This window comes from Phalangium opilio, unplaced genomic scaffold, assembly GCF_054372755.1.
Source record: "Phalangium opilio isolate 3A_F unplaced genomic scaffold, DU_Popi_V2 ptg000079l_1, whole genome shotgun sequence".
Classification (NCBI taxonomy): Eukaryota; Metazoa; Arthropoda; class Arachnida; order Opiliones; family Phalangiidae; genus Phalangium; species Phalangium opilio.
The window spans coordinates 6718271-6746143 of NW_028324187.1; the positions used below are offsets into that span (position 1 = coordinate 6718271).

General features: G+C 38.7%; 1 protein-coding gene and 4 long non-coding RNA genes across 5 annotated transcripts; 2 read left to right on the forward strand and 3 right to left on the reverse strand.

Annotated features, from left to right (window-relative positions):
* Positions 1 to 1436: 1436 nt before the first annotated feature.
* Positions 1437 to 3049, forward strand: LOC149654506 (uncharacterized). Its single transcript, XR_016370620.1, has 2 exons — positions 1437 to 1633; positions 2702 to 3049. It is a non-coding gene; the product is annotated as an uncharacterized LOC149654506 (long non-coding RNA).
* On the reverse strand, positions 1725 to 4449 carry LOC149654507 (uncharacterized). Its single transcript, XR_016370618.1, has 3 exons — positions 4032 to 4449; positions 3498 to 3693; positions 1725 to 2887 (listed from the first exon to the last, which is right to left on the reverse strand). It is a non-coding gene; the product is annotated as an uncharacterized LOC149654507 (long non-coding RNA).
* Positions 4450 to 4750: 301 nt separating this feature from the next.
* On the forward strand, positions 4751 to 7316 carry LOC149654508 (uncharacterized). The gene is made up of 3 exons (XR_016370619.1): positions 4751 to 5009; positions 5348 to 5543; positions 6154 to 7316. It is a non-coding gene; the product is annotated as an uncharacterized LOC149654508 (long non-coding RNA).
* Positions 5992 to 7604, reverse strand: LOC149654509 (uncharacterized). The gene is made up of 2 exons (XR_016370621.1): positions 7408 to 7604; positions 5992 to 6339 (listed from the first exon to the last, which is right to left on the reverse strand). It is a non-coding gene; the product is annotated as an uncharacterized LOC149654509 (long non-coding RNA).
* A 2637-nt stretch (positions 7605 to 10241) lies between these two features.
* Positions 10242 to 27318, reverse strand: LOC149654510 (MAM and LDL-receptor class A domain-containing protein 2-like). The gene is made up of 30 exons (XM_089845259.1): positions 27264 to 27318; positions 26970 to 27122; positions 26707 to 26898; positions 26437 to 26583; positions 26091 to 26368; positions 25791 to 26019; positions 22713 to 25676; positions 22204 to 22641; positions 21535 to 22154; positions 19085 to 21464; positions 17687 to 19003; positions 16946 to 17563; positions 16471 to 16827; positions 15799 to 16258; positions 15481 to 15668; positions 15264 to 15400; positions 14932 to 15199; positions 14697 to 14855; positions 14357 to 14641; positions 14081 to 14181; positions 13736 to 14009; positions 13117 to 13586; positions 12707 to 13001; positions 12368 to 12648; positions 12090 to 12294; positions 11768 to 11908; positions 11452 to 11652; positions 11233 to 11320; positions 11092 to 11158; positions 10242 to 10496 (listed from the first exon to the last, which is right to left on the reverse strand). The coding sequence occupies exons 1-30, from the start codon at positions 27316 to 27318 to the stop codon at positions 10305 to 10307; spliced, it is 13560 nt and encodes a 4519-aa protein (XP_089701385.1). The 3' UTR covers positions 10242 to 10304.
* Between the last annotated feature and the right edge of the window lie 555 nt (positions 27319 to 27873).

The window sequence follows — 27873 nt, forward strand, 5'->3', positions numbered from 1 at the left end:
TGTGCGTTTTATTGCAGTTTCTGTGTGTTTTATTGTAGTTTCTGTGCGTTTTATTGCAGTTTCTGTGTGTTTTATTGTAGTTTCTGTGCGTTTTATTGTAGTTTCTGTGCGTTTTATTGTGGTTTTTGTGTGTTTTATTGTAGTTTCTGTGCGTTTTATTGTGGTTTTTGTGTGTTTTATTGCAGTTTCTGTGCGTTTTATTGTAGTTTTTGTGTATTATTGTAGTTTCTGTGCTAATTAAAGCATTCCAAATATTATTACTAGTGTTTATGTCGATAATGATTTAAAAATGAACGTTTCTAATTTCGAAGAAAAATACAAGCATCTGCCGCATTATGAGCCTATTCACGTCTTCTTCCCAGTGCCAAGCAGAAGGGACGGGATCGACGCCATTCAGTGATAAAAGAGGGCTTCTCATATCATACGCCGCGAGCAAGTTTCAGCGAAGCTTACTTTTTGTTTTTATATCTATATACTTTTGTTTATACTTCATAAATGTACTATAGAATAAATAAATTGTTCGTTGATTTAATGAATCTCATTTTTATTGCTTTTCTTTTCATTAAAGTTACAACAGGCATATATAGGATTTTAAAATGCATTAATTAGATTATATAGGATTGGTAATATGGGTTAATTAGAGGTTCCCGGTAATCACTTTAGCACTGTTAAAGGCAGCGCGTCGAGGGGCTATTCACTAAGGAAATTTTCTTTTATTGGTGATTTTTATTCACGCTTTTAAAAAGGATAGGGATTCATTGGTGATTTAAAATGGATGGGGATTAATGGTTGCGTCTGGATTACGAGTAATTATCGAGGGGCTACTCACTAAAAACTCGTTAGCGATTTCAAACGGGATTGGGATTGTGGGTAACTTAGGGGCTACGGGTTGTTATTATTTTACTAGTTATGAACGGATTATTAAGCATTCACACATTTGCCGCTTGGGGCGCTGTATACGTAGTTACGTATTTACTGACATCTAAAACATGATAAAATTCTGCCAGACATTCGTGTAAGCAATAGATAGTTAATAAATTGGCGCTAGGGGCGCTGTATACGTAGTTACGTATTTACTGACATCTAAAACATGATAAAATTCTGCTAGACATTCGTGTAAGCAATAGATAGTTCATAAATTGCCGCTAGGGGGCGCTGTGTACGTAGTTACGTATTTACTGACATCTAAAACATGGTAAAATTCTGCTAGACATTCGTGTAAGCAATAGATAGTTCATAAATTGCCGCTAGGGGGCGCTATATACGTAGTTACGTATTTACTGACATCTAAAACATGAATAAATTTGCCGCTAGGGGCGCTGTCTATAATATTATATAGGCCTAACGGTGTGTTCTCTAATTTGAATTAGCGCGCCCACGTCACACTTCGAAGCGCCCCCAACGATGGAATTTACTATAAAACTCGGACTCCACTTGTCCAGGTTTCTTTTCTCTCTGCGCCGGCGACCAGTCAACATCGTTCCTTGATCAGCTCCTCGTAATCCTGACTTTCGAAGGCAGTATTGGATGGAAAGCCACGTTTTACGCCGATGGTGGGACGTGACTCTAAGATCTCCGCCATTGAATGTCCATTAGAACGTGGAAATCAACGCGAAAGGTTAAGCCTAGTACGGTATGTGTGAAAGTCTTTCAATAATCCAAAGCCATCCAGCTAGCAATTTATTATTTTATTTAAGCCTAGAGTTTAGATTATTTAGGTAGAGTTAATTGTTAGTTAATTATGTTTATTTATTGAAAATTAACTACAATATGAAGAAATTTCCAGACACGAGGTCAGTTAGATAAGGCTTAATTTAGAACATCTTAAATCAAGTACTTGGGCTCATATTAGGGGAAATTAAATTCCTTATCTATTTTAAATAATAAACCTCGACTGTTTGCAAATTAGGTCTCATTTAACGGCGCGAAACTATATTACCTAAAATGAGTAACGTAAGGTTTAACGGGGCCAGATTAGGTTGCACTAGGCTAGGCTAAACCTTTTATAAAAATTTATACGGGCGTGGCACTAATCTCTAAGTTTATACTTTATGCCGTCGTTTTAATTTAAATTTACGAGGGCATTTTAGAATTATAACGCGTAAATTATAGATTTGAGATTCTAAAATTTCATTCGTGGCAGTATTTAATTATTTTAGATAATGAACTACGGTCTATTTAATAAATTAAATGGTTTAAATTAATTAGGATTAACTGTTAATAAGTTATCATTAATTATGGAGATTAAGTCAATTTAATAATTTTAAAATGAGCCACGAACGCGAAGTTAAGGCTTGAGATTTTTTAATTTATATTTACGGGAATATTTTACGTAGTTTTTTTCTTAAATTATTTTAATCTATGGTATTGTTTCCGTGAGTTATTATTTTTTGGGACCTTGAGTAGCCGTTTAATTCTGATATGGAAATTGCTTAATATTTAGTGGAATTCTTACATTATATTTATGGGAATATTTTACTTGGTTTTTTTCTTAAATTATTATTTTGCTAGGACCTTAAAGTAGCCCTTTAATTCTGATTTGATTTAATATTTAGTGTGATTTTTAAATTTTGTTTTTGGGAATATTTTACAAACTTTTTCTTCAATAATTTACGGAAACAAAACCATAGATTAAAATTATTTTTTGTTAGGCCCCTCTAATTCTTATTAATATTTGTTATTAATATATTTTCATTTTTAGACGCGATGACGTTCTTGGATATTCTGTTGCTGGTCATTCGGAGAAGTTTCCTAGCAGATGATTACAACCTTTGTTAGAGACGCTCATTCCAGATGACATCTTCCTTGGATTTGCGATACAAGATGTTTTCAACCTGTGGTGGCCATGCAATCATTCTCTACAAAGATGCGATGAATATCACCGAATCTAGAAAATTCAAATTTTTATTAGAATTATATTTGCAACTACTTAATTTCTTTTTACACGTTCAAACTTTAATTTACTGGACACTTTATATTATTTTTTGTTGAAAATTTTTGTAAACACCTTATTTTTTTACTTTTCGTTCAATAAATTATGCCTTAAACCACTTTTTTTTGTTTTCTTAAAAATTATTTGATTAAGAGGGAAGGTTTGAATTTTTTAGCTCTAAACAGATAGCCTATTTTTTGAGGACCCTCTTTTAGGCTTCTTTTAGCTTATATATATCAAAAAATAAAACGATCAAATTGTTTTGGGAAAAAATTAGCCTAAAACAAGCTTAAATTGTTTAAAAAAGTAAAAACAAGCCTAAAAAAGTAAAAACAAGCCTAAAAAAGGGTCCAAAAATACTACCCTAAGTCCAGACCCTAAAAAATTCAAGCCATCCCCCATATCGAAACTTTTTGAAGAAAACAAAGAACGTGAGGCAAGTTAAAAAAATTTTATTGAGAAAAAACAATTGAGGTGTTTACAAAAAATTTTTACAAAAAAATATTTAAAGCGTTCCATAAATTAAAATTTGACCGCGTAAAATTAAATGGGGTAGGCTAGTTACCGATTAAATTTAAGAATAAAATTAAGTCAATTGGCGGAAAAACTTCACGGTCCAATCAGTTTGAAGGCCTCGTGTTTCGCAAATCCAAGAAAGATGTCATCTGGATATAGGGTCCTTAACATCGGATGAACTTCCAAGTCTACTTGAATAGAATCTGAATGACCAGCAACAGTTTATCCAGGAAAATCATTCGCGTCTAAAAATTGAAATAAATTAATTACAAATATTAAGGCAATGCCTAATTTTAAAATAAGTGCTACTTTAAACCTAACAAAATAATAATTTACCGAAATAATCCCATATATTTAAATAATTAGCGAAATACTTGCGATATATTGCTAAGAAATTTTTTTTATAATCTAAGTTAAATTTCTTAAGCCTTGTTCAAATGTCTTAACCTCGTGGTCGTGGTTTAATTTTAATTCAAAATTCTTATTTAATAGACTGAATTTACGTAAATAATAATAATTAACTGCCTGTTTCATTAAAACTACTTAATTTATTAAAACAATAAGCTATTTAAAAAAGGCTTACATTTGCTGCGCATTAACAAGTTTGTTCATTCCAACATGACCTCGCTGAATCGATTCCAAAAGAACGTTCAATGGCGGAAAAGAGCTCCAGATTCTGGATTTATTCCTTGACGGCGAAATGAAAAATGGCTGATCGTCGGCGAAAGGCCTGATTTCGAAGAGCTGAGCAGGAAACGATCTTGAATCCACGATGCCAATCGAAGAAAGAAATTTCGGCCGGTTACTCAAGAACAAAGTTCTCTCCCACAAGATTTACGCCCTCAAGACGTTAAAAGCAGACGACACTAATTGGAGTAATACCGTTTTTCCGTTGGGCTATTCCAAGGAGTAATTTTCTTGGAGCGAGAAGGAAACTTTCTTTAAAATTCCATAAAATTTGGTGTCTCCTACAATATTGCTCCATTGTCCTTTTCCATGGAGTAATTTGCTTGGAGCGAAAATTACTCCATGGAATAGGCCCACGTAAAAACGGTATTACTCCTTGGTTGAATTCAACCAAGGAGTAATACCGTTTTTACGTGGGCCTATTCCATGGAGTAATTTTCGCTCCAAGCAAATTACTCCATGGAAAAGGACAATGGAGCAATATTGTAGGAGACACCAAATTTTATGGAATTTTAAAGAAAGTTTCCTTCTCGCTCCATGAAAATTACTCCTTGGAATAGCCCAACGGAAAAACGGTATTACTCCAATTAGTGTCGTCTGCTTTTAACGTCTTGAGGGCGTAAATCTTGTGGGAGAGAACTTTGTTCTTGAGTAACCGGCCGAAATTTCTTTCTTCGATTGGCATCGTGGATTCAAGATCGTTTCCTGCTCAGCTCTTCGAAATCAGGCCTTTCGCCGACGATCAGCCATTTTTCATTTCGCCGTCAAGGAATAAATCCAGAATCTGGAGCTCTTTTCCGCCATTGAACGTTCTTTTGGAATCGATTCAGCGAGGTCATGTTGGAATGAACAAACTTGTTAATGCGCAGCAAATGTAAGCCTTTTTTAAATAGCTTATTGTTTTAATAAATTAAGTAGTTTTAATGAAACAGGCAGTTAATTATTATTATTTACGTAAATTCAGTCTATTAAATAAGAATTTTGAATTAAAATTAAACCACGACCACGAGGTTAAGACATTTGAACAAGGCTTAAGAAATTTAACTTAGATTATAAAAAAAATTTCTTAGCAATATATCGCAAGTATTTCGCTAATTATTTAAATATATGGGATTATTTCGGTAAATTATTATTTTGTTAGGTTTAAAGTAGCACTTATTTTAAAATTAGGCATTGCCTTAATATTTGTAATTAATTTATTTCAATTTTTAGACGCGAATGATTTTCCTGGATAAACTGTTGCTGGTCATTCAGATTCTATTCAAGTAGACTTGGAAGTTCATCCGATGTTAAGGACCCTATATCCAGATGACATCTTTCTTGGATTTGCGAAACACGAGGCCTTCAAACTGATTGGACCGTGAAGTTTTTCCGCCAATTGACTTAATTTTATTCTTAAATTTAATCGGTAACTAGCCTACCCCATTTAATTTTACGCGGTCAAATTTTAATTTATGGAACGCTTTAAATATTTTTTTGTAAAAATTTTTTGTAAACACCTCAATTGTTTTTTCTCAATAAAATTTTTTTAACTTGCCTCACGTTCTTTGTTTTCTTCAAAAAGTTTCGATATGGGGGATGGCTTGAATTTTTTAGGGTCTGGACTTAGGGTAGTATTTTTGGACCCTTTTTTAGGCTTGTTTTTACTTTTTTAGGCTTGTTTTTACTTTTTTAAACAATTTAAGCTTGTTTTAGGCTAATTTTTTCCCAAAACAATTTGATCGTTTTATTTTTTGATATATATAAGCTAAAAGAAGCCTAAAAGAGGGTCCTCAAAAAATAGGCTATCTGTTTAGAGCTAAAAAATTCAAACCTTCCCTCTTAATCAAATAATTTTTAAGAAAACAAAAAAAAGTGGTTTAAGGCATAATTTATTGAACGAAAAGTAAAAAAATAAGGTGTTTACAAAAATTTTCAACAAAAAATAATATAAAGTGTCCAGTAAATTAAAGTTTGAACGTGTAAAAAGAAATTAAGTAGTTGCAAATATAATTCTAATAAAAATTTGAATTTTCTAGATTCGGTGATATTCATCGCATCTTTGTAGAGAATGATTGCATGGCCACCACAGGTTGAAAACATCTTGTATCGCAAATCCAAGGAAGATGTCATCTGGAATGAGCGTCTCTAACAAAGGTTGTAATCATCTGCTAGGAAACTTCTCCGAATGACCAGCAACAGAATATCCAAGAACGTCATCGCGTCTAAAAATGAAAATATATTAATAACAAATATTAATAAGAATTAGAGGGGCCTAACAAAAAATAATTTTAATCTATGGTTTTGTTTCCGTAAATTATTGAAGAAAAAGTTTGTAAAATATTCCCAAAAACAAAATTTAAAAATCACACTAAATATTAAATCAAATCAGAATTAAAGGGCTACTTTAAGGTCCTAGCAAAATAATAATTTAAGAAAAAAACCAAGTAAAATATTCCCATAAATATAATGTAAGAATTCCACTAAATATTAAGCAATTTCCATATCAGAATTAAACGGCTACTCAAGGTCCCAAAAAATAATAACTCACGGAAACAATACCATAGATTAAAATAATTTAAGAAAAAAACTACGTAAAATATTCCCGTAAATATAAATTAAAAAATCTCAAGCCTTAACTTCGCGTTCGTGGCTCATTTTAAAATTATTAAATTGACTTAATCTCCATAATTAATGATAACTTATTAACAGTTAATCCTAATTAATTTAAACCATTTAATTTATTAAATAGACCGTAGTTCATTATCTAAAATAATTAAATACTGCCACGAATGAAATTTTAGAATCTCAAATCTATAATTTACGCGTTATAATTCTAAAATGCCCTCGTAAATTTAAATTAAAACGACGGCATAAAGTATAAACTTAGAGATTAGTGCCACGCCCGTATAAATTTTTATAAAAGGTTTAGCCTAGCCTAGTGCAACCTAATCTGGCCCCGTTAAACCTTACGTTACTCATTTTAGGTAATATAGTTTCGCGCCGTTAAATGAGACCTAATTTGCAAACAGTCGAGGTTTATTATTTAAAATAGATAAGGAATTTAATTTCCCCTAATATGAGCCCAAGTACTTGATTTAAGATGTTCTAAATTAAGCCTTATCTAACTGACCTCGTGTCTGGAAATTTCTTCATATTGTAGTTAATTTTCAATAAATAAACATAATTAACTAACAATTAACTCTACCTAAATAATCTAAACTCTAGGCTTAAATAAAATAATAAATTGCTAGCTGGATGGCTTTGGATTATTGAAAGACTTTCACACATACCGTACTAGGCTTAACCTTTCGCGTTGATTTCCACGTTCTAATGGACATTCAATGGCGGAGATCTTAGAGTCACGTCCCACCATCGGCGTAAAACGTGGCTTTCCATCCAATACTGCCTTCGAAAGTCAGGATTACGAGGAGCTGATCAAGGAACGATGTTGACTGGTCGCCGGCGCAGAGAGAAAAGAAACCTGGACAAGTGGAGTCCGAGTTTTATAGTAAATTCCATCGTTGGGGGCGCTTCGAAGTGTGACGTGGGCGCGCTAATTCAAATTAGAGAACACACCGTTAGGCCTATATAATATTATAGACAGCGCCCCTAGCGGCAAATTTATTCATGTTTTAGATGTCAGTAAATACGTAACTACGTATATAGCGCCCCCTAGCGGCAATTTATGAACTATCTATTGCTTACACGAATGTCTAGCAGAATTTTACCATGTTTTAGATGTCAGTAAATACGTAACTACGTACACAGCGCCCCCTAGCGGCAATTTATGAACTATCTATTGCTTACACGAATGTCTAGCAGAATTTTATCATGTTTTAGATGTCAGTAAATACGTAACTACGTATACAGCGCCCCTAGCGCCAATTTATTAACTATCTATTGCTTACACGAATGTCTGGCAGAATTTTATCATGTTTTAGATGTCAGTAAATACGTAACTACGTATACAGCGCCCCAAGCGGCAAATGTGTGAATGCTTAATAATCCGTTCATAACTAGTAAAATAATAACAACCCGTAGCCCCTAAGTTACCCACAATCCCAATCCCGTTTGAAATCGCTAACGAGTTTTTAGTGAGTAGCCCCTCGATAATTACTCGTAATCCAGACGCAACCATTAATCCCCATCCATTTTAAATCACCAATGAATCCCTATCCTTTTTAAAAGCGTGAATAAAAATCACCAATAAAAGAAAATTTCCTTAGTGAATAGCCCCTCGACGCGCTGCCTTTAACAGTGCTAAAGTGATTACCGGGAACCTCTAATTAACCCATATTACCAATCCTATATAATCTAATTAATGCATTTTAAAATCCTATATATGCCTGTTGTAACTTTAATGAAAAGAAAAGCAATAAAAATGAGATTCATTAAATCAACGAACAATTTATTTATTCTATAGTACATTTATGAAGTATAAACAAAAGTATATAGATATAAAAACATAAAGTAAGCTTCGTTGAAACTTGCTCGCGGCGTGTGATATGAGAAGCCCTCTTTTATCACTGAATGGCGTCGATCCCGTCCCTTCTGCTTGGCACTGGGAAGAAGACGTGAATAGGCTCATAATGCGGCAGATGCTTGTATTTTTCTTCGAAATTAGAAAAGTTCATTTTTAAATCATTATCGACATAAACACTAGTAATAATATTTGGAATGCTTTAATTAGCACAGAAACTACAATAATACACAAAAACTACAATAAAACGCACAGAAACTGCAATAAAACACACAAAAACCACAATAAAACGCACAGAAACTACAATAAAACACACAAAAACCACAATAAAACGCACAGAAACTAAAATAAAACACACAAAAACTACAATAAAACGCACAGAAACTACAATAAAATACACAGAAACTGCAATAAAACGCACAGAAACTACAATAAAACACACAGAAATTGCAATAAAACGCACAAAAGTAAACAGCGTACGTGTAGCTTTAATTTATAGAAAATGTATCTAATATTATTTTTATTTAATATATAGATACACGTACGGTTCTAAGTGACGCACGAAACACCTGGCCTGGAAATTTACCTCTGAAATAAATTATCTCCTACTTAGCATTGATCTTTTCCTCGCGATCTTTTAAACCAAACGTTTATCGTAAGCTGGCTTAACATTGATAAAAACTATTGAAACCATATCGACCCAATTCTTACCGAAGGGTAGGGGCGTGCGCGAGGTACGCTGGGAGAGTTACTGACCGGTGCCGCAGGTCGCCCATCATCTTTTCTATCCACCTTACCTCATTACTCTCCGCTTCAACTTCTAAATTTGGCGCTTTTTAATTGACGCGCGTTGACATTTCTTGCGAATGAAAACTAAGCTTAACGGCTCCCTTGCTACAGTTAGAAGTTATCTCGCGTTTTTCAATTTCTTGAAGCTTGAACGGCTTAATACTGACTAGACGTTTGCCAATTACAAATGGATTCTGCACTGACAACGCGCACGCTCGCAATGGTATAAACTCACAGTAAGTAAGTTATCACGTCATTTAAGGATATACGGGAAATATCAGAAGACAAAATTATAATTGCAGAAAAATGATACCGCCAGAACCATATAATTGGAAAATCGTATTAAAAATTAACACTTAAGTCAGTTTAAATGATATTTTCTAAAATAAATATATTTGAAATTCAGGCATTTTGGTCGGTATCACCCATTGTGTACCATTGAAGCGTGGTTTTCACGAGTTCTTTGGGTCACGGGATGTTCACACACCCAATGCTCCCTTTTACAGAAATGAGAAAACAAAAGGCTGGCAAGCTAAAGATAAAACATTTACCCGATCAAATTTAAACTAAATATTAATTTTGTATTTTTGTTTATTTTTATAGTGACGTAAGAAATCACGTGAAACGATGGAACATTTACCTTCGGGCTGTCCGGCTCTAGTGTGTGACGTAAGAAGTATAATATAAACGGATACCCTTCAAGAGACGCGTAACGCTTAAATGCTAAATTTTCGGGTTTCTTTGAATTTCACGGATAATCTTATAGTTGCGTTTTTTTATCGAATGACATTGATACGTCTTTGCTACAGTTTAGGGACTAAGTCTATTTTTTTTCTCTTTATAAAAAACAAAACATTTTAGAAATATTATTTTTATTTATTTTTACATTTTACAACCTTCAACAATTGTTTTTCACTATCAAGCGCTACTTTGCGTTGATATTGGGAGATCATCCCCTAAAAGATCAATATGATCGTCAATGTACGATCTATTTATCGGCCTTAACGCCGCCTGACTCGCCGCTACTTCGGAGAAACCGGGCATAGCACTGGGTGACGCACTTTTGTTTGACCTTGCCTCTACAGACGGACCTGCTTCGCTGACTTCGAACTAAGAAACACGTATTCAAGATCAATTAGTATTTTCTCTTTAATGTTTCCCAAAATTGAATTATATTGAGAAATAGGCATATAGGAATTCAAATTGCTATAACTCAATACACTCAATAAGATGTGAGATAGGTTATAGATAAGTCTTCAATAATCTAATGTTACTTTGCTGGGCTGCATATTTATTAAAACCTCGACACAGCCAAAATTAATAAATAAGCTTAATTTACACAATCATAAGGTCCGAGCCGTACTTATATAAGGTATGTTTCACCATAAGTTCATATGTTCCGTAAGTTTGTAACTGGTTAAAAAACTGGAGCCTGCCATGAAGAGACGTAGGTCATAGATTCGAGGTAATGCGATGCCTGGTGACTGGGGCGAGGTCAAATGCTTACTACAGACTAAATAGGACTAGTCCTGAAAAACTAAGCGAGTGTAGTCAATTCTCTTCTCGCTTCCGTCGTTCTAGAACTAGCTCTCAGCAAGTCTTTAGTATTGCGAAGTATAGGAAGTGTCATACTTATGGAATATATCTTATAAACTTATGGTGGTTTCAATGGACATACAAATTTACAGTAATTACCACCACTTACTTCGTTCATGGGTACTCCGTATAATGGATTTTCCATGCTCAAAGGTGCCGTTGAAGGAGACGACATTCTGAAAGATGAATGAATTACCAAGTTATTGGAAACCGTTTACATGTAAGAGTGTCTTAGATTCAGCGGTATTACCTTTTGCGAAGATTGTACGAGACGATCAAAATAATACTGAAAACTGCCAAACATCCGAAGACAATACCAATTATACTTCCTGCGTTTCCTAGAGAAAAAGTGGTTTTCAGAAAAAAAAGAAAATTTTAATATTTCAGGACGTCGTCAGACGAAATAGGTTTTGAGGCTATTTCAAGTCGAGATCCAAATAGAAACAGGAAGTTAAAGTTTTGCTTTTACCTTTCTTAACTTCGTCCGTTTTCGGCAAAGGTGTTTCTGTTGGATATGGGGTAGTTTCTTCGGAAGATGGAGACGGGGTTTGTGGCGGGGGCGGTGACGGAGACGGTGTTTCTGGCTGAGACGGAGTTTGTGGGGGAGACGGAGACGGTGTTTCTGGCGGAGATTGTGTTTGTGGCGGAGACGTGGTCGGACAAATAATGTCTGAAAGTAAAATCGTGGTAAGATGGTGTGAAAAGTGTCATTATTGCATTTGGACATTTGTTTAAATCATGGTAAGGTTGGAATTGATGAAGAATAGATTGTATCATTTACGTACCGCAGTTCTTCTCGTCGTTTCCATTCTGGCAATCGGGCATGCAGTCACACGTGGCGTTCCTCGCGATACAAGAATTATCGCCACAATCAAATTGGTCCTTCGAGCACCCATTAGGATTGACAGTTGGCTGTACCGGCATCGCTGTCATTTAAATTTGTTAAAATTTCGAACTTTATAACAGTCAATAAAGACCTCGTAGCTTAAGCGTGATTTAATAATGAACAAAATTTACAAGTCCTCTAGGATTACTTGTCCATTGTCAAAGCTTAGAGAATCGGATTCCTGAATTGGGTATGATATCAAAGTTTCGAATAGGACTTACCTCCTTCGAAACATCCATTAGTGAATTTGACTGTATCAATAGCCATGTCGCTGTTGTTGGTCACAAAGATGGTTCCTTCGAACACGACTCTGTAATCTTTAGAATTTCCAACTGGTACGTGAATGTTTTTCCATTGGTTATCCATGGTGCCCGATGAATGCCACATGACACTGGCGTCTCCAACACCCACTGGAGCACTCAGAACCTGAGCATTAAATGAAAAACTATTAATAAAAGTTTAAAACTCTTACCTACAAGAAAAGTGTTCCAATACTTACTCTCAATTGACCCGGCCCGGAACCTTGGGAACGGAATTTAAATGTCACGTGACAGACATCTTGACTGGCCCTAAAGACTGGTCCTCCAACGGCACCACTCCAACCTGGCTGGGCATTCAAACTGCTTAGTAAGAGAATGAATTCCTTTGGTGGAGAGTCGTAGGTGACCGTTGCAACTGGCTTCCAAGTTATCTCAGAATCATTAAAGTGAACCCAACCAGGACAAGAGGTCGGGAAACCAGGTTCGTTAAAGTCGCAGCTACCAGGGTAGTTTTTCAAATCTAAAGAAACATATTCGAGTTTGAATTTCATAATATAATTGATAGGGTTTTTGCTTACCGCAGTCAATTTCGTCAGCTCCATTATCACAATCCGACTTGGAGTCGCAAACTTCCCAAAACGGAATACACTGGGTCATGGAACACTGCCATTCGTCATGGGCACATTCCCGAACTGGTGTGCCTGGTTCGCAATTTTCAAATTTAAAATCATCAACGGCAATTCCGTAAGTTCCAGCATTCAATTTATACGAAGCTTCTACGATGACAGACAAATCACGAACGCTTCCAATATCCGCTTGCAATTTGCGCCATTCAGAACCACTTCTACCACTGACAGAATTAATCGGTAGCATCTGGAAAAAAATATTCCCATTATTTTAAAGCTTTGGGTAAACAAGATGGCTCCGGCAGGTGAGATCATTTTGCTACAAGCTAAAAACTTATCGCGATTCGATTTGCCTCGCTTACCTGGTAGCTATTTTTGACGAAGCCCTTTGAATAAATGGTCAAGTTTCCGTTTTGTTCACTATTCATGAAATAGTACAAGTTGAAAGTGCACTGAGCGCCCGATTGGACAAACGTGGGTGAATGTAAGTGAGCAATGTCGCCTTTCCGCGTGGCGTAAGGACTGTACGAAGAGAGATAGTGAGCTTCCTTCTTATCCAGAGTGTGGTCAGTTTTTGGGCCACCCATTAGCCTCGAAGTAAGGGGAGTGACAATATTCCAGGCAAAGTTTAGTCCGGCTTGATTGTACCATCCGCACAGTCCACTTTCGAAATCGCATTCGCTTCCGCAACCGTCTTCATCCGTTCCGTCGCCGCATTCGTCGATGAAATTGCATCTTTCAACGCGACTAAAGCAATTGCCATTTCGGCAAGCCATCTTAGAACCGCATGTTGGGTGAGCCGTAGTAACGTCCATTTCCCCTGGTAGTTGCGCTGTAACGTAAGTAGAATTACATTGAAAAGAGGAAAATGTTTTTGAACTTGAACTTAGCTAATTTTTGAGGTTTGAGGATTTGTTCAAACGTGTTCAAAGTTGCAACTATACTAACCCGAAGTCGAAATTTAACTGACTAGATACTCACATTCGGATTTTTCGCAAGATGGTGTTAAGGAAATGTCGTCGATATTAACGCTTCCTGGTTCATTGGTCAGCACGGCGACAAAAACCACCTCAAAATCCTTGATTGATTCGTCATTACTGACAATGATAGCGGTTGAATCCCAGAAGTCCTTCCCGTTTTGAGAAGTCAAGGTTTGAATTCGAAACATGGCGTCTTTATCGGATGGGTCATAACTCGTCCTGCTGTAAATCTCTAAGCGATGGGTGTTTCCGATAATGTTGTACCAGAAACGAACCTTCATTTGCAAAGAAGTATAACTATCAATTTCCAGTAAGATTATTGCCATAGAACTTTCATTTTTCTTACTTTGCAATTCTTAGAGTTCCCTTTAATGACGTATGACGTGAAGTAAGCGTCATATTCCGTTGAACCAGAACCAAACGTGTAAGGCACGGAGAGATGTTGACCTATAGCGAAATTGTTTAGTGTAAATTTGAGCCATATCGACGAAACTAATATTGCAAGCGTGGGAGTGACACTTCAGCAATTGGATCTGCAATTGCTCAGAGACTTCGAACGCGAGTTCAACCCCCTTTTGATGTCTTTTACGAGGCTTATTGCAAAAATGTTAAATGTCCTAACCTCCTGTTATACGAGTCGTGTGATCTGTTTGTGGGTAGATAGCTTTGAGAGATTCGAGGCTGGTTCGATGTTTCCAAGCTGAACTTCCAATATTTTGAACTCGCCATTCCGGACAAATTCCTTTAGAGAAATCGCAGCGTGCCGGATATGCCCGACATTTGAACTCTAATTCGTCACTATCGTCGCTGCAATCTGTTGTAAAGTCACACAGTCTGTCAACCTCGATACATTCAGGACGATCCAAGTTGTCGCACATTGCTTCGTTTACACCACACGTTTTTTCCCCTGGAAACAAATTAAATTCACAAAGATATTTATCAAATTTGAAAAAGATTCTTACCTTCTATTGGCTTTTGTGGGGGTGCGCATCCTTCAAGGAGTAAGGCATCAATAGCTATAACCGACCTATGCGTGTCTTTGCGGTTACTTCGGAAGGTTAGAGTCAAGTCCTTACTTCGTCCCACGAAAATCCTTTGGTTAGACCACGTATCCAGAGCGGCTGCAAATAAAAGTATAAGTGTTTTTCAATTGGTCCTCAACCCAAATTTTAGTCTAGTTCGTTTTCTTCTACGTACCAAACATTCCTAGTTTCCAAGGGAAGAATGTTTCGACGCTTATAGAGTTGCCAGAATACGCGCGAGAAAATTCAAGTTCTAAATTACAAGGAGATCCTCCGCAATACGTCCAGAATTGCAGTTGGCAATTGGCTCCCGTTCTTGATATACTGGGAGTACTAAGTTCAGTCCAGTCGCGGGATTTGCCGTAAGACGAATCGGCGTACAAGTATTGTCCATTTTCGTTTTTAATCGTTACGTCTTTATCGGGGAGAATGTCACTGGCGGCCTTCATCGGAGAAGTAAATAAGAAAAAATTTCATCTGAAGTCCAATTAAAATAAATAGGCTTACCGAAGTAGTTCTGTTCTTAGCTTGTAAATTCCTCCACATATAAAGAGTATCGACGTTCAGAGCGGTAATTGGCTTATTGGCAGATATTTTCCAACCGCATGTTGAAGTCTTGTCTTCAAAATCACATTCGGGTTCCACTGAAAGATTTTAAAAATATAGTATTTTGAACTTGGTTCGAATTTATTGAAAACGAAACATGATGATAGGGGGAACATACCACAATTTCTTTCGTCACTTCCATCACCGCAATCGTTGATCAGATTACAGACGTCATCGGAACGTAAGCACTTACGAACTGTGGTGCACGCAAAGGGAAATCCTTTAGGGCAGTTGTTACCGGGTGTGTTTGTTGTAGGAGGAGTTTCGCTAGTAGTGTCTGGTTCTGGATCTCGACCTTTGTAAAACCTGTAAACAATTAATTAAGATGATTAATGAAAAATGTTAAACACTACATTGTGACCCATTCGACCGACACAAAACGGTATCCCAAGGTGTCTGTCCTTCATAATTGGTACTTCAAATCAATAAGTCTTACCTGCACTGTTCAGTAAAACTGATATCATCAATGGCAATAACGTCTTCTATGGTGACACCAACTTTTCCCTCAATTATAATTTGGAAATCTTCTTGTTCGTCAAAAGGAATTACAATCTGGTTCCAGTAATTTCCCTGGTCACCTTTTTTGAACCATAACACTTTCTCTGGTGCCAAAGGAACTGATTGTTTTGTCATGATAGTTAACTTATTGACGCTTTTCCCAAACATGTAGTAGTGCATGGTCATAGCGCAAGGGTTCGTTTTAGTGTCTCTGACATTCCACGATATTAACCACGATCTTTCATTATGAGTAGATTCCTTAGCGTTAACGTAAAGATAGCTCCCTTCATTACTAAAAGTGGTATGATCAAAAATGGGTCCCGTAGAGACACTTTCTCGCTTGTAAAGTAGTCCTTGTCCAGTTGACCAGTCATCATGATCTTCCACTCCATTTTTACCTAGAAGAAAGGTTTTGTCATTAAGCCTAAACGTGCCCCAAGATAAAAATTAACAACATCTATCTTTAATCAAGTTTAAAAACCTAAGGTTTGCAACTATCACGACACCCATAAGTATGTCTCTAGTTACGGTTAAAATAACTCCGAATAAAGTATAGCATGTGGCCTCAAATCACAGTTGAAATGTTTTCATGAAACAAATAAATTCCTACCTTGACGAAATATGGAGGTTCCATTTTCAAAGTCGATTCTCGTGTAGGAATCACATTTAAGCTCATCGGAACCATCCCCGCAATCATCCACTAAGTTACAAAGATTCGACTTATCGACGCAGGCAGAATTAGCGCATTTGAATGAGTTAGATGGACACGATCTCTCATATGATGGTAAAGCGCAGTCCACGAATTGAATTTCGTCAATGGCCACACTTCCAGGCATGGTTGTGACAGGTTCGGTTTCAAATGAAACCGCAAATGTGTCCTCTTGACGACCCAAGCCTACTGTAGCTTTCTTCCATTCTAGTTTCGTCCCATTTTCGGTAAGGTAACTGAGGTACCACGTAGTATACCCTAGGAACGTATCATAACAATATAAAGTATGCCTATTTTATTTGTGAAAATCTACGGTTTAATGGTTTCAAAAATAATTGTCTCACTTACTTCAAATGGTTAAATGATTACGACTTACCTATATTGTTATTAAGGACCAACTTCAACGGAGCTGGGCTAGCCGTTAGGTAATAGTAGAATGAAATTTTGCAAGTGGCGGCGCTGTTGGTGAACGTGGGACTCTTGACAACGGACCGCTTATTTAAAAGGCCTCCAATTCTAGCCCACAAAAGTAAGTAGTGACCCTGATCGGTACCTAATGTGACGTCCTTAATAACCGGGTAGTTAGTTAATTCCTCGGCGTCGTTCGCTTTCGTCACGTTCCAGTAAATTCCGCTGGCATTCGTCTCGTCAATATTGACCCAGTGACACCAATCATTGTCTTCGAAAGAACACTTATCGGGGCAAACAATTTCATCTTCGCCCGTTGGGCAGTCATTTTTGAAGTCGCAAATATTATAGTTGTTAACGCACTTGTTGTTCCTGCATTGTAACTGAGTTTTCAGGTCACATTTCCCCGGCGGTTGTACAGTGACGACGGGTGTCGTCACCAAGGAGTAAGTCGGAACGCAGTTTGTATTGAATGAGATGTCGTCTATGGCCACACCGTGTTTCGATCGGGAATAAGCCGTTCCTTGAATAACAACCGAGAAATCTCTTCGACCTACGACTTTTACTGTGGCCAGATTCCAGACGTCTATAAACGAAAAATTGGTAGTCGCTATGAATTAAACGTTACTCAATCCAATTATATTTTTTGGAGGGGTCTTACTATTGGTGCTCTAACTTTACAAAGAAACGCGTGAAAACTTTGACATACCTTGGTCTTGTAATTCAGGGGTGCCCTTTAAGACGTGTAAAACATCAGTTTCCTTTTCGTTTTTGACGGCTGCTCGCACTATAATCTCGCTATTTACATGGGGTAAATAATACCAAAATCTTAATTTACAGGCTCCTGACGTCTCGCTCTGAAAATCGACGCTTTCAATGAAACCGGATCTCGAAGGTGCCACGTAAATAAATTGCCCAATAGCGTTGCCTAGTGTATGGTCTCTTTGCGGTTGCGCGTCATCACCTAGACCCCGTCCCGACATCAAGTACCACGGGGATTGTGAATTGTACCTTTTAAAGTTACACGAATCCTTTTCGAAGTCGCACCTCTCTAAGTACTCGGAACATTCGGCTTCGTCCGACTTGTCAGGACAATCGAAATTAAAGTCGCATATTTTTGTCAAGGAAACGCAATGAATATTGTCACGGCATTTCTTTTCGCCCGTTTTACATTCTCTCGCCTCGGGAACGGGGCAATTTTCGAAGGTAATTTCGTCAATTCCCAAAATTGGTGATCCTGATTGTATATCCGCCTTGTATCTAAGGTTCCAAGCGCCACTAATCTGCGTCCTTATGGGAACGTAAGCTTGAAGCCATTCCCCTCTGGTGTCCCTGCTGTCCGTCCAAACTTGCAGTTCTGTTTCGCGTCCGAGGCTATCATCCGTTGTCGATAACTCCAGGCTAAGTTTGGCTTTGTCACCGCTTTTCATGCCGATGTAATAGACGAAACCTAGCTTGCACGTTTCGACCGTTTCGCCTTGTTTAGGAGAGACAAGTGTCGCTACGTTGGACACGATACCGTGCTCTCCGTTGAAATCGACGTATAAATACGAGCCTTTGTTCCCCGGAGCGTCGATGGGTGGAATTACCGATGAATATTTTGTGTAAGACGGTGAAGTATCGAACCGCTTCCAAGAGTATCGACCTAAACTCGCGTCTTTCCAACCGCAGAACGGTTCCAGTTCATTGTCGAAATTACACTGCGCGCATCGTGCCTCGTCTGATCCGTCATCACACTGAGGATGGAAGTCGCATACGTTTTCACCCGAAATGCATTTTCCGGTAGAGTTGCAGGCGAATTCGTGGCTCGCGCACTGCCGAGGTGTCGTTGAAGGCTCAGTCGTTGTTAGGAAATTCGGGAGCTTCTCTTCCGTTAGCTGGCATCCTTCGGTGAAGGATACGTCATCCACAGCCCACACTCCATTCTCGTCCTGGCCTCCCGTAGCTTCAAAGTACAGTTGGAAAACTTGTCCTATTTCCAGACTAGACAAATCGACCGTGACCTTTTCGTAGTAATAGCCAAAACCTATAGTAAAGTAATACAGAATACCGCGTAATTGAAGCTTTTAAGTTAGTGACAAAACTGCGCCGTTAAGAATAATTTTACCTTTGGAAGTTGTGAATTTCTCGTCAAGAGCTCCAATTTCGTCTCTTTTCAAGTAAAGACTAAGAGTTCCGACGCCGGGATGTTCCTCGTACTTCGTGGTGGAATACGTGGTGTGGTATTGGTAAAAAAATCTAAACTTACAGCTTGGGCCAGTGACGTTCATGACGGGACCTATCAACCGGTCCGATTGTTTACCTTTTCCCTTGAAATAAGCGTAACGTCCATAAAAAGTATTTTTTGTATGATCTCTCGCTGGTATTTCGTCTTCAAGATACGAACTAAATTCTCGCAAAATAAAGGACACTGGGTAACCTCTGCCGGATTTCCAATCGCAAAAATTTTGCTCAAAATCGCATCTACCCGAGAATCGCTCGTCGCAAATGGCGCCCAATTCGTCCGAATAATCACCACAATCGTCGCTATAATCGCAAAGAAAATCTCGTTTGACGCACCGTTTGTTTTGACAAAGAAATTCATCCTCGCCACACGATTCAGCGTTTCCCGGAAGTGGAGAGGCGCAGTTTCCGAATTCAAAATCATCCAACGCTACGGAGACCCCCGGTGGTAAAACGAACCTTTTTCGAACCGCGACAATTACTTTGAACCGAGAAATAATTCGACCGACGTTAAGCTTCGCCAGATGCCATCCGGGATCCTGCGGAACCTCTAGACTAAATATTTTTGTCCTGACTCTGTGATGGGTGCCTTCTAGAAAAACTTCGATGTACAGTCCCTGCGATGGTTTCCGGAAAAAGTACCAGAAAGAAAAGGAGCATAATGGTGAAGAGTTAATCAAATCGGGGCTGAATATTTCGGCTATGTCGCTCTTATACCCGTCACTCGAATTAACCGTCAGAAAATAACCGTTCCCTACACTTTGTAAAGTATGATCTTGTTTTAAAAATGGATCCGATTCATTTGCCACTTGACGAATAAATACTACGCTAGTCTTAACCGTCGAAAATGTCCAGTCGCACGTGTCGGTTTCGAAATCGCATTTACGACCGCAATTCGATTCGTCAGTTCCATCCAGGCAATCATTGTAAAAATCGCATATTTTATCCCTGTGAATTTGTTTGGTGTTGTCGCAATAAATAACGTCCTTGTTGGTAGGGGGAGGTGGGCAATCCCCTAAACTCATTTGGATATCGTCTAAAGCCAGAAACTGGTTTCTCCTATCGTCGGAGAAATTTCCTTGGAAAATCAATTGATATCGGTCCCATCCATCTACATCGAGAGCTATTTCTTTTTGGGCATAGATCCAATCGGGAGTCATAACAACTTTATCGGAAAATATCTGCAGCGGGATTTCAACACCGTTTTTACCAGCTGCTAAAAGACTTAACGTCGGTGGAACTGTTCCGTTTCGAAAGTAGAAATACTCGATGCATCTTTTTTGAGAAACCAGAAAGAATGGCGAAAACATTTTGAAAGTTCTCTTGTTATAACTGTCCGAATAGGCGTAGAGATAAACGCCGAATTGAGTTCCTAACGTTTTGTCATGTCTGGGTCCCGCGGGTCTCGTCTCGCCGCTTTCCCTTTCCCATTTGTCGTACTGCATGGGTTCGTTATACCAAGCGCAATTATCTTTTTCGAAATTACAGTTTCCAGGTTGCGGGCAGCTCGTCAGAGCTTGAACGTCGTCGATGGCCATTTTAGAGTTAAAGGCATCGCCCCCTGACACGCCTTCAAATATATACTTCAAAGTCGTAGATGGAATAGATGGTGCGTTTACTTGGGCTAAATGCCAATGAGGACCTTCGTCTCCCGTTTGACTCCATAAGAAAGTTTCGGTTTCATCGTGCTTGGAGATAACCTTAAGAGTTCCGTTGCCTGTTAGATAATACCAAAATTGGATACAGTTTAAGTTTAACGCGTAATTAGCGCTTTCCAGTCTGGCAACTGAGCCTACTGATGTCTTTTTCGTCAAGTCGACGTAGTAGTATTTTCCATTCGCATTTAGTAGGGTTCGATCGTACGGTGGCCCTTTAATTCCATTACCGATAAACCATGTCAAATTATACGTGATATCCGAAGATATAACACTATGGTAACCGCAATTGTCCGATTCAAAGTCGCAGAGAGAGTGAGGTGGACAAGCGTTTTCCGTGTAAATGATATCGTCCAAGGCTGTGGTTCCGTAATCCGTATCTCTGTGAGTGCCTCGAAATTTCAAAAAATACGTCCCGTTCATCGTTAACCTTATCATAGCGTCGTTCCAAGACGGGCCTTGGCCACCCAATCGGCTCCATAACGTCAAAGATTTTTCACTCTCGTATTCTACTAAGGAGAACTCCATTTCCGGTCGAGTACCACCGTGCATATAATACGAAAACTGTAAGCAAGCTCCATCGTCGCCAATGAACGCCGGATCTTTTGACTAAAAGCAGAATTAAAAGGTTAACTACATTTTAGCTTTAAGACAAAAATTTTGTCGGTCATTTCAATACCTGAAGAACTGGACTGTAAGTTATGCTTGTACCCTTTTCGGGCGCGGCGTAATGGCCGGACGTGGATCCAGTTGTTTTATCCGTTCGCGGTCGACCGTCGCTTGTAAATGAACTGTGTCCTTGGTATCGCTTATATTCGTCATTTAAACTCGGATTAGGTGACCACCAGTGGCACAAGTCTATTTCAAAATCGCAATCGAACTTGCTGGGAATGGGCGTCGTGACAGGAAATGACGTAGTGGTAGTTTCGGGTGACCCGCCGCATTTATAAGGTAGTAATTTTACGTCATCAAGGGCCACGCTTCTCCTTAACTTGTCTCCCTTGTAATTACCAACTTTTACCGTGAATTGTATTTCGAATGTTTTCTTTCCTTTTGGAAGAAAGAAGGGCGTTTCCTTTTTATGCCATCTCTGATTTTGCAAGCCGCTAAGATTTAATAACGGGGCGGCGTTGTATCCATCAAAAACTTTTAGAACGCTTATTTCCAGTCCTTTTCCGTAATTCAGGTAAATGTTGACTGAGAAGCAAAGTTCCTTGTCTTCGTCGTAAGGCGTATCTTCACTCTCCAAAGAAATAGTCGTATTTTCGACTCCTACGAATGGGACAATTAGTAAAATTGCTTCTTAAAACCTTCTTCAGACTATTACGTAAACAGTAAAGTGTCTTACCTTGTAAATTAAGGAAATAGTAATATCCTTGACGCGAGTTAAGAGTCGTATCGCGGGCCGGTCCCAATCCCAAAGAGGTATCACCGCCCCTTCTTCTAATCCAACTGATGCCCGAACTACTAGTCCATCCGCATTCGTCCAATTCAAAGTTGCAAGTTATGGCTTCGGTACATTTTCCATCGAGTATTTGCAAGTCGTCGATGGCGAGATATCCGACCTCGGCTACTTCCGTCTCGGCTTCTATCGTGACGTAATTGGTCGTCGTCAATGGAAGCAAGCTTATCCTGGCGCGCCTCCAAATGAATGCCCTGAATAACACTCGTTCCGCTATTGGTTGATGGTTTTCTATTCTAGTTTCAGCGTAGGTTTTCTGATAAACCTTTATTTTTCCAGCATGCGGTCCGTAAATGGTGTACCACATATGCAAACACGTATCACCTATATTTAGAAAAGTGAAAATGCAATATTAAAATTTAGTTAATTCAAATGTAAACGGATTAATTAGTGACCTAAGTTAGACATGTTGGAGGACTTTAATGTCGCCACGGTTTGAATTGTCGGTCGTACTATCAAGAAGTGTCCTTCTTCCGTCTTGAGTGAATGGTCAAACTCAGGTTTACTTTTAATCATGTTACGCTCTCCGGTTTCCCATATCCAACCGTTCATAATCGTCCAACCACAAACACCTTTTTCAAAATCACAAACGGCTATGTCGGGACATTCTCCGTTGATCAGTTTAGTGTCGTCGATGGCTATGTCGCCTTGCGTACCGAAGGAAGCGATCGCTTCAATGACGATATGAAAATCCGAGACATTTTGGTTCAGTTCCAATTCCTGAAAGAGCCATTTATTGCCCTGATTTTTTTTAGTAGTCCATAGCGATTGATTTTGGTTGGAGTCGTCCATTAGTTTCACTGTCAGAGTATCAACATCTCTTCCGTACATGTGATACCAAAATGAAAAACAGGAAGTAGAATCATCCGAAGCAACGATCTTTGGACTGATTAAGGTACTCTCTTTCTTTACGTTGTTTCTTCTTCCATTAACGGTAAGGTAAAAGCCAGTCCCCGTTGTGTGATCGCTACTCGGACCCGTTAACTCCTTGCCACTCCTCGCTGCTCTTACCCACTTAGCCTTATTGAGAGGATCATTTTTCCAGTAACACAGACCGTCATTGAATGACGCGTCATCGAAATTGCAATCAACTTGCAGCCGTTTAGTATCGCAATCCGAAAACGTTATTTCATCAATTATGACATACACTTCCGTCGTTGATAATGTTATTCTGGCGCCTGCCGGCCGACTGGAAATCGGTATGGTCTTTCGAAACCACTTTTTTTGTCTAAAAATTCTAAGTCTACTTAATCTTACAGGTGTTTCATTGGACAATCCAGATAACTCTATATCCAATAATACTGAGGTGTAGGACCCGTAATAATACATCCAAAAAGACATCTGACAATGAGTTGAGATTGAAGGAAGCTCTGGACTGGATAACTTCGCCGCTGTATTTTTAGTATTATCGTAGTCTCTTATAGACGTGACGTAAGAGATGTTTGTGTCGTTGGTATGAGACGTGGTTGGTAAGTTATTGGTTGTACGATTTTGGGAGTTGATTAACATCCACGAGTAACGTCCCGTACCTTCATTTTCCCAGCCGCAAAACCCGTCTTCGAAGGAGCAAGGTCCGCAACCTTTTTCGTCCGTTCCGTCGTCGCAATCGAGTGTGAAGTCGCAAACGTTGTTTAAATCGATACATCGTCCATTTCCGCATTTAAATTCGGTCGCCCGACAAGGATTTTTGGTTGGAATTGGGGGTGGACCCGCCGTTGGCAACGGCAGTTCGTACAATTGGCAGCCATTCGTGAAAGAGATGTCATCGATGGAAATTCTGGAATCGTCCGATTTCCCAGGGGTTCCTTCGATAATGAAATGGAAGGGTTTATCGTCTTCGATGGAAACGATAGCTTTGTTCCACGCTTGGCCAATGCTTCCCGATCTCGACCAAACCTCTTCTAAATCATGGGCGTTTTCTTCAAACCCGCGATAAACGACCAACTTGTCGTGCTCGTTTCCGTAAAGATAATAATAGAATCTTAGTCCGCAAACCTTCCCAGGAATCCTAACTATATTAGCGCTGATTATTTGAGCTTTCGGATCCTGTTTCGGGGAACTTAAGTGCACCCGATTAACGAACAAATATTGACCCTTGAAATCGACACCGATGGTATGGTCGTTGATTGGTCCAACATTTTCGTAAAACCGTAATGCTGTACTGCTCATCACGTTCCATTCAAAGCCAGTGCTAGCAACTTTACGTTTTTTAAATAATCCAAAGTTCCCATTTTCGAATGTAGTCACTGGAAGGGCGTTTGGACAGACGCTTGGTAATTCGTCCGAACCATCGCCGCAGTCGTCTGTTAAGTCGCATAAGGCGTTTTCGCTTACGCAAACAAGAGTTGTATTGCAGCGAAATTCTTTTTCCGAGCATTCAATGTCCCATTGTGGGTAAGCGCAATCAACAAACTGTATATCGGTTAGGGCAAGAGCGGCGCCGGGGTCGTCAATGCTACTTACTCTTGCCTTGCCTTCGATCAAAATTGAAAATTCACTATTCGTGGCACCAATGAATACTTCGGCCTCTTGCCAATCTTTTTCGTACATTTCCTGCGTTCCTATTACTTCAAAAAGGGACGACATTTGCCCGTCTTTTACCTTTTTCACGGTGAACCTTGGTTCGTTTTGACTCAATACGTTATAGCCGAATGTCATTCGGCATTTGTCAAACGCTCTTTTATACTTAAATTCGCCTTGAGGGCTGAGCAGAGTACTGGTAGTGAATTCGCGAGCGATAAAAATGAAATTTTGCGTTCCTAGTTTTGGCAAACGGGCAATAGTTTGATTGTTCAAAACGTTTAGAGTCCATTTTCCATATTCATTTCCCGTTACCACCCAGTTGCAAAAATCGTGTTCAAAAGTGCAAGCTCCGCAGTGAACCTCATCTTCGTTCGAATCGCAATCACGTCGAAAGTCGCATACTTGACTGATATTGACAAAACTGACATCACCTCCTTTACAGTCGAAGCCCTTTTCCGGAATAACGTAACATTCTTTGTTATCAACGTAAATATCATCCAGGGCTACGTTTCCCAATTTTCCTTTACTGGTTCCAATGAACTCCAAGCGATATTCTTCGTTGACTGCCAACTGATCGGCCATCAAATTCATGGTGACTGGGAACCATTTCTTACCCTGGTCTCCTTTTCGTGTCCAAATTTGGAGTTTCGATTGAATATTATTTTCCAAGTCGAAGGAGGTGACGTTAACCGAAAGGGAACCAGTATCCGAACCATACATGTGCGCCCAGAACTTCAAGCAACGATTAGTAGATAAGGTTAAGTACTCTGATTGCAAAATACCCGTTTTAATTGTCTCGTTTGAGTCGCTGTAGTCCTCCAGGTAAACGTAATAACCTGTTAAAATAATTATTAATAATAAGACATTTTCACTCGAAACAAGCTCTCAGTAACCAGTGACAAACTTATGGAACATATAATATTTTCAACTTATGGTTGCACAAACGATACCTTCTACGTTTTCTTCCGTATGATCAGTATCGGGTCCTGTTCCAACGGTGGGAGTAGAACCTTTCCATCGAATCCATTCCAAATCAACTTCATTCTTATTTTCATAGGCGCAAAAATCACTTTCGAAATCACAGCTGGCCGGTAAAGGACATGGACCGTCCAAAAGTAACAAGTCATCTATAGCGATATCTCCACGCTCTCCATAACCGGTAACTGCCTCAAAGACAATCTAAAAGATTATAAAATACCATTCAATCAGGTTGGTTATTGTAACTTAAACGGTTTATATTATAGACTTACGTCGTGGTTTACTACGGAATTGATATTTGCTTGGGATACAGCCCATTGGTCTGAGTGTTGACCCTTTTGAGACCAAACTGGAAAGCCTAAATCATTTTGACCACTTTCTCGAACGTAAATATTAAGCTCGTTGATATCTTGCCCGAACATGTGGAAATAAAACCTCAAACAGAATTGAGAATTGGTTTCGTTTCCGGGTACGTCACGGTAAATCAAACGAGCTTTGTTACTCAATTTATTGCTGCTTTTTTTCGAGGCTTGTACAACCATATAATGTCCTAACAGTTGATTAAATGGTTTACTGAATAAGAAATAAAAAAACGCACTGTGTGGGTATCGCACTAACCTTCCATAGTTCCGTAAGTGTGGTCGTTTTGGGGTCCTGTCCCGTTCGTCCTCGTTCGTCCGCTGACCCGTTCCCACGTTATTGCGTCATTCGACTCAAATCGCATTCCGCAGATATCGTCAGATTCAAAATCGCAAACAGATCCCCCTACGTTAAAATTTTGTATTTCATTATAAATCTCGCATATCAATAAACAAGGGTATAATGATTCCAAGTAACTGTATGTATTCCCGATAACAATGGAATACAAAGAAGGTAAAAAGAACTCACTCTGTAATTGGCACTTTCCGGGATAGACCTTTATGTCATCCAGTGCAATGTCACCAACACCTGGGCGTACACTATCGGCTCGTAGGATGACAGTTGTGTCTTTGCTTTGAGGCAAATTGTAGGACCCATAATGCCATTTCAGGTCTCTCGTTCCTCTTTTAATCCAAACAGCATTAGTCGTTTCTTTATTATCTAAGGTAAAAACGTCATGGGTCAAGTACCGAAGTTGAAATTTCTTTTTCCAACGCGCATATAAGACTTACCTCGTTTCAAGTACAGAGATAAGGTAGCTGGTAGAGGAGACCGCATCCAATACCAAAAGCTAAGGCAGAAATCGGTGGAAGCTGTGCTTATAGGTGAGCTACTTATGCTTGAAACGCTGTTGTTATTTTTATTGACCAAATGGGCAAATTTTCCTGAAAACACATTCGACGTAGGTGAACTTTAAGCTTAGTTTTCATTTCTTAAGAATTCTACAGAGTTTAATGCAAAAATGTCTTCCAATGCCTAATGTTAACAATAACAAACCTTTAGGACTTGCAAGTGTATGATCCAACTCGATGGAACCGCCATCCAAAATACTGTCAGCGGCAATCCTGATTCGCCAATCATCTTCATTAGTCCAGTTGCAAAAGTTACCAGCTTCGAAATCGCAATCCCAAATTAAAGATAAATCTATTTCCAAATATTCCCCATTATTAAACTGTCAAATTAAATAAAATATCTCGCAATATTTCAAATTTACTTTTTACGTCTGGTTCATTGGGTCCTAGAAAATAAGTACCATCGTGTATGTAACTAACTGACTTCGTGCTCTTTTAAGACACTGTTTAATGAACTTACCTTGGCATCTTCCAGGACTTAGTTGAACGTTATCTAGGGCCAAAAATGACCCTTCTTCTCCGGTGATCAATTCAAATATAATCCTATATTCTTGACCGGACGGACTGGGAATGGTCACTCGTTGAACATCCCATTTATTCGAAGTGGAATTCGACCACACAGTTTCGTTGCCATTGATGTCTTTCTTTATGACGTTAATTATTCCAGACTTTTTACCTATTACTGATACAATAAAGTTGTCGTAAATAAATAAAACTCCGCAATTTTCGAAACGTACCTTTTTCGAAAGATATATACGATTGGAAACTAAGACAAGCCGAACGG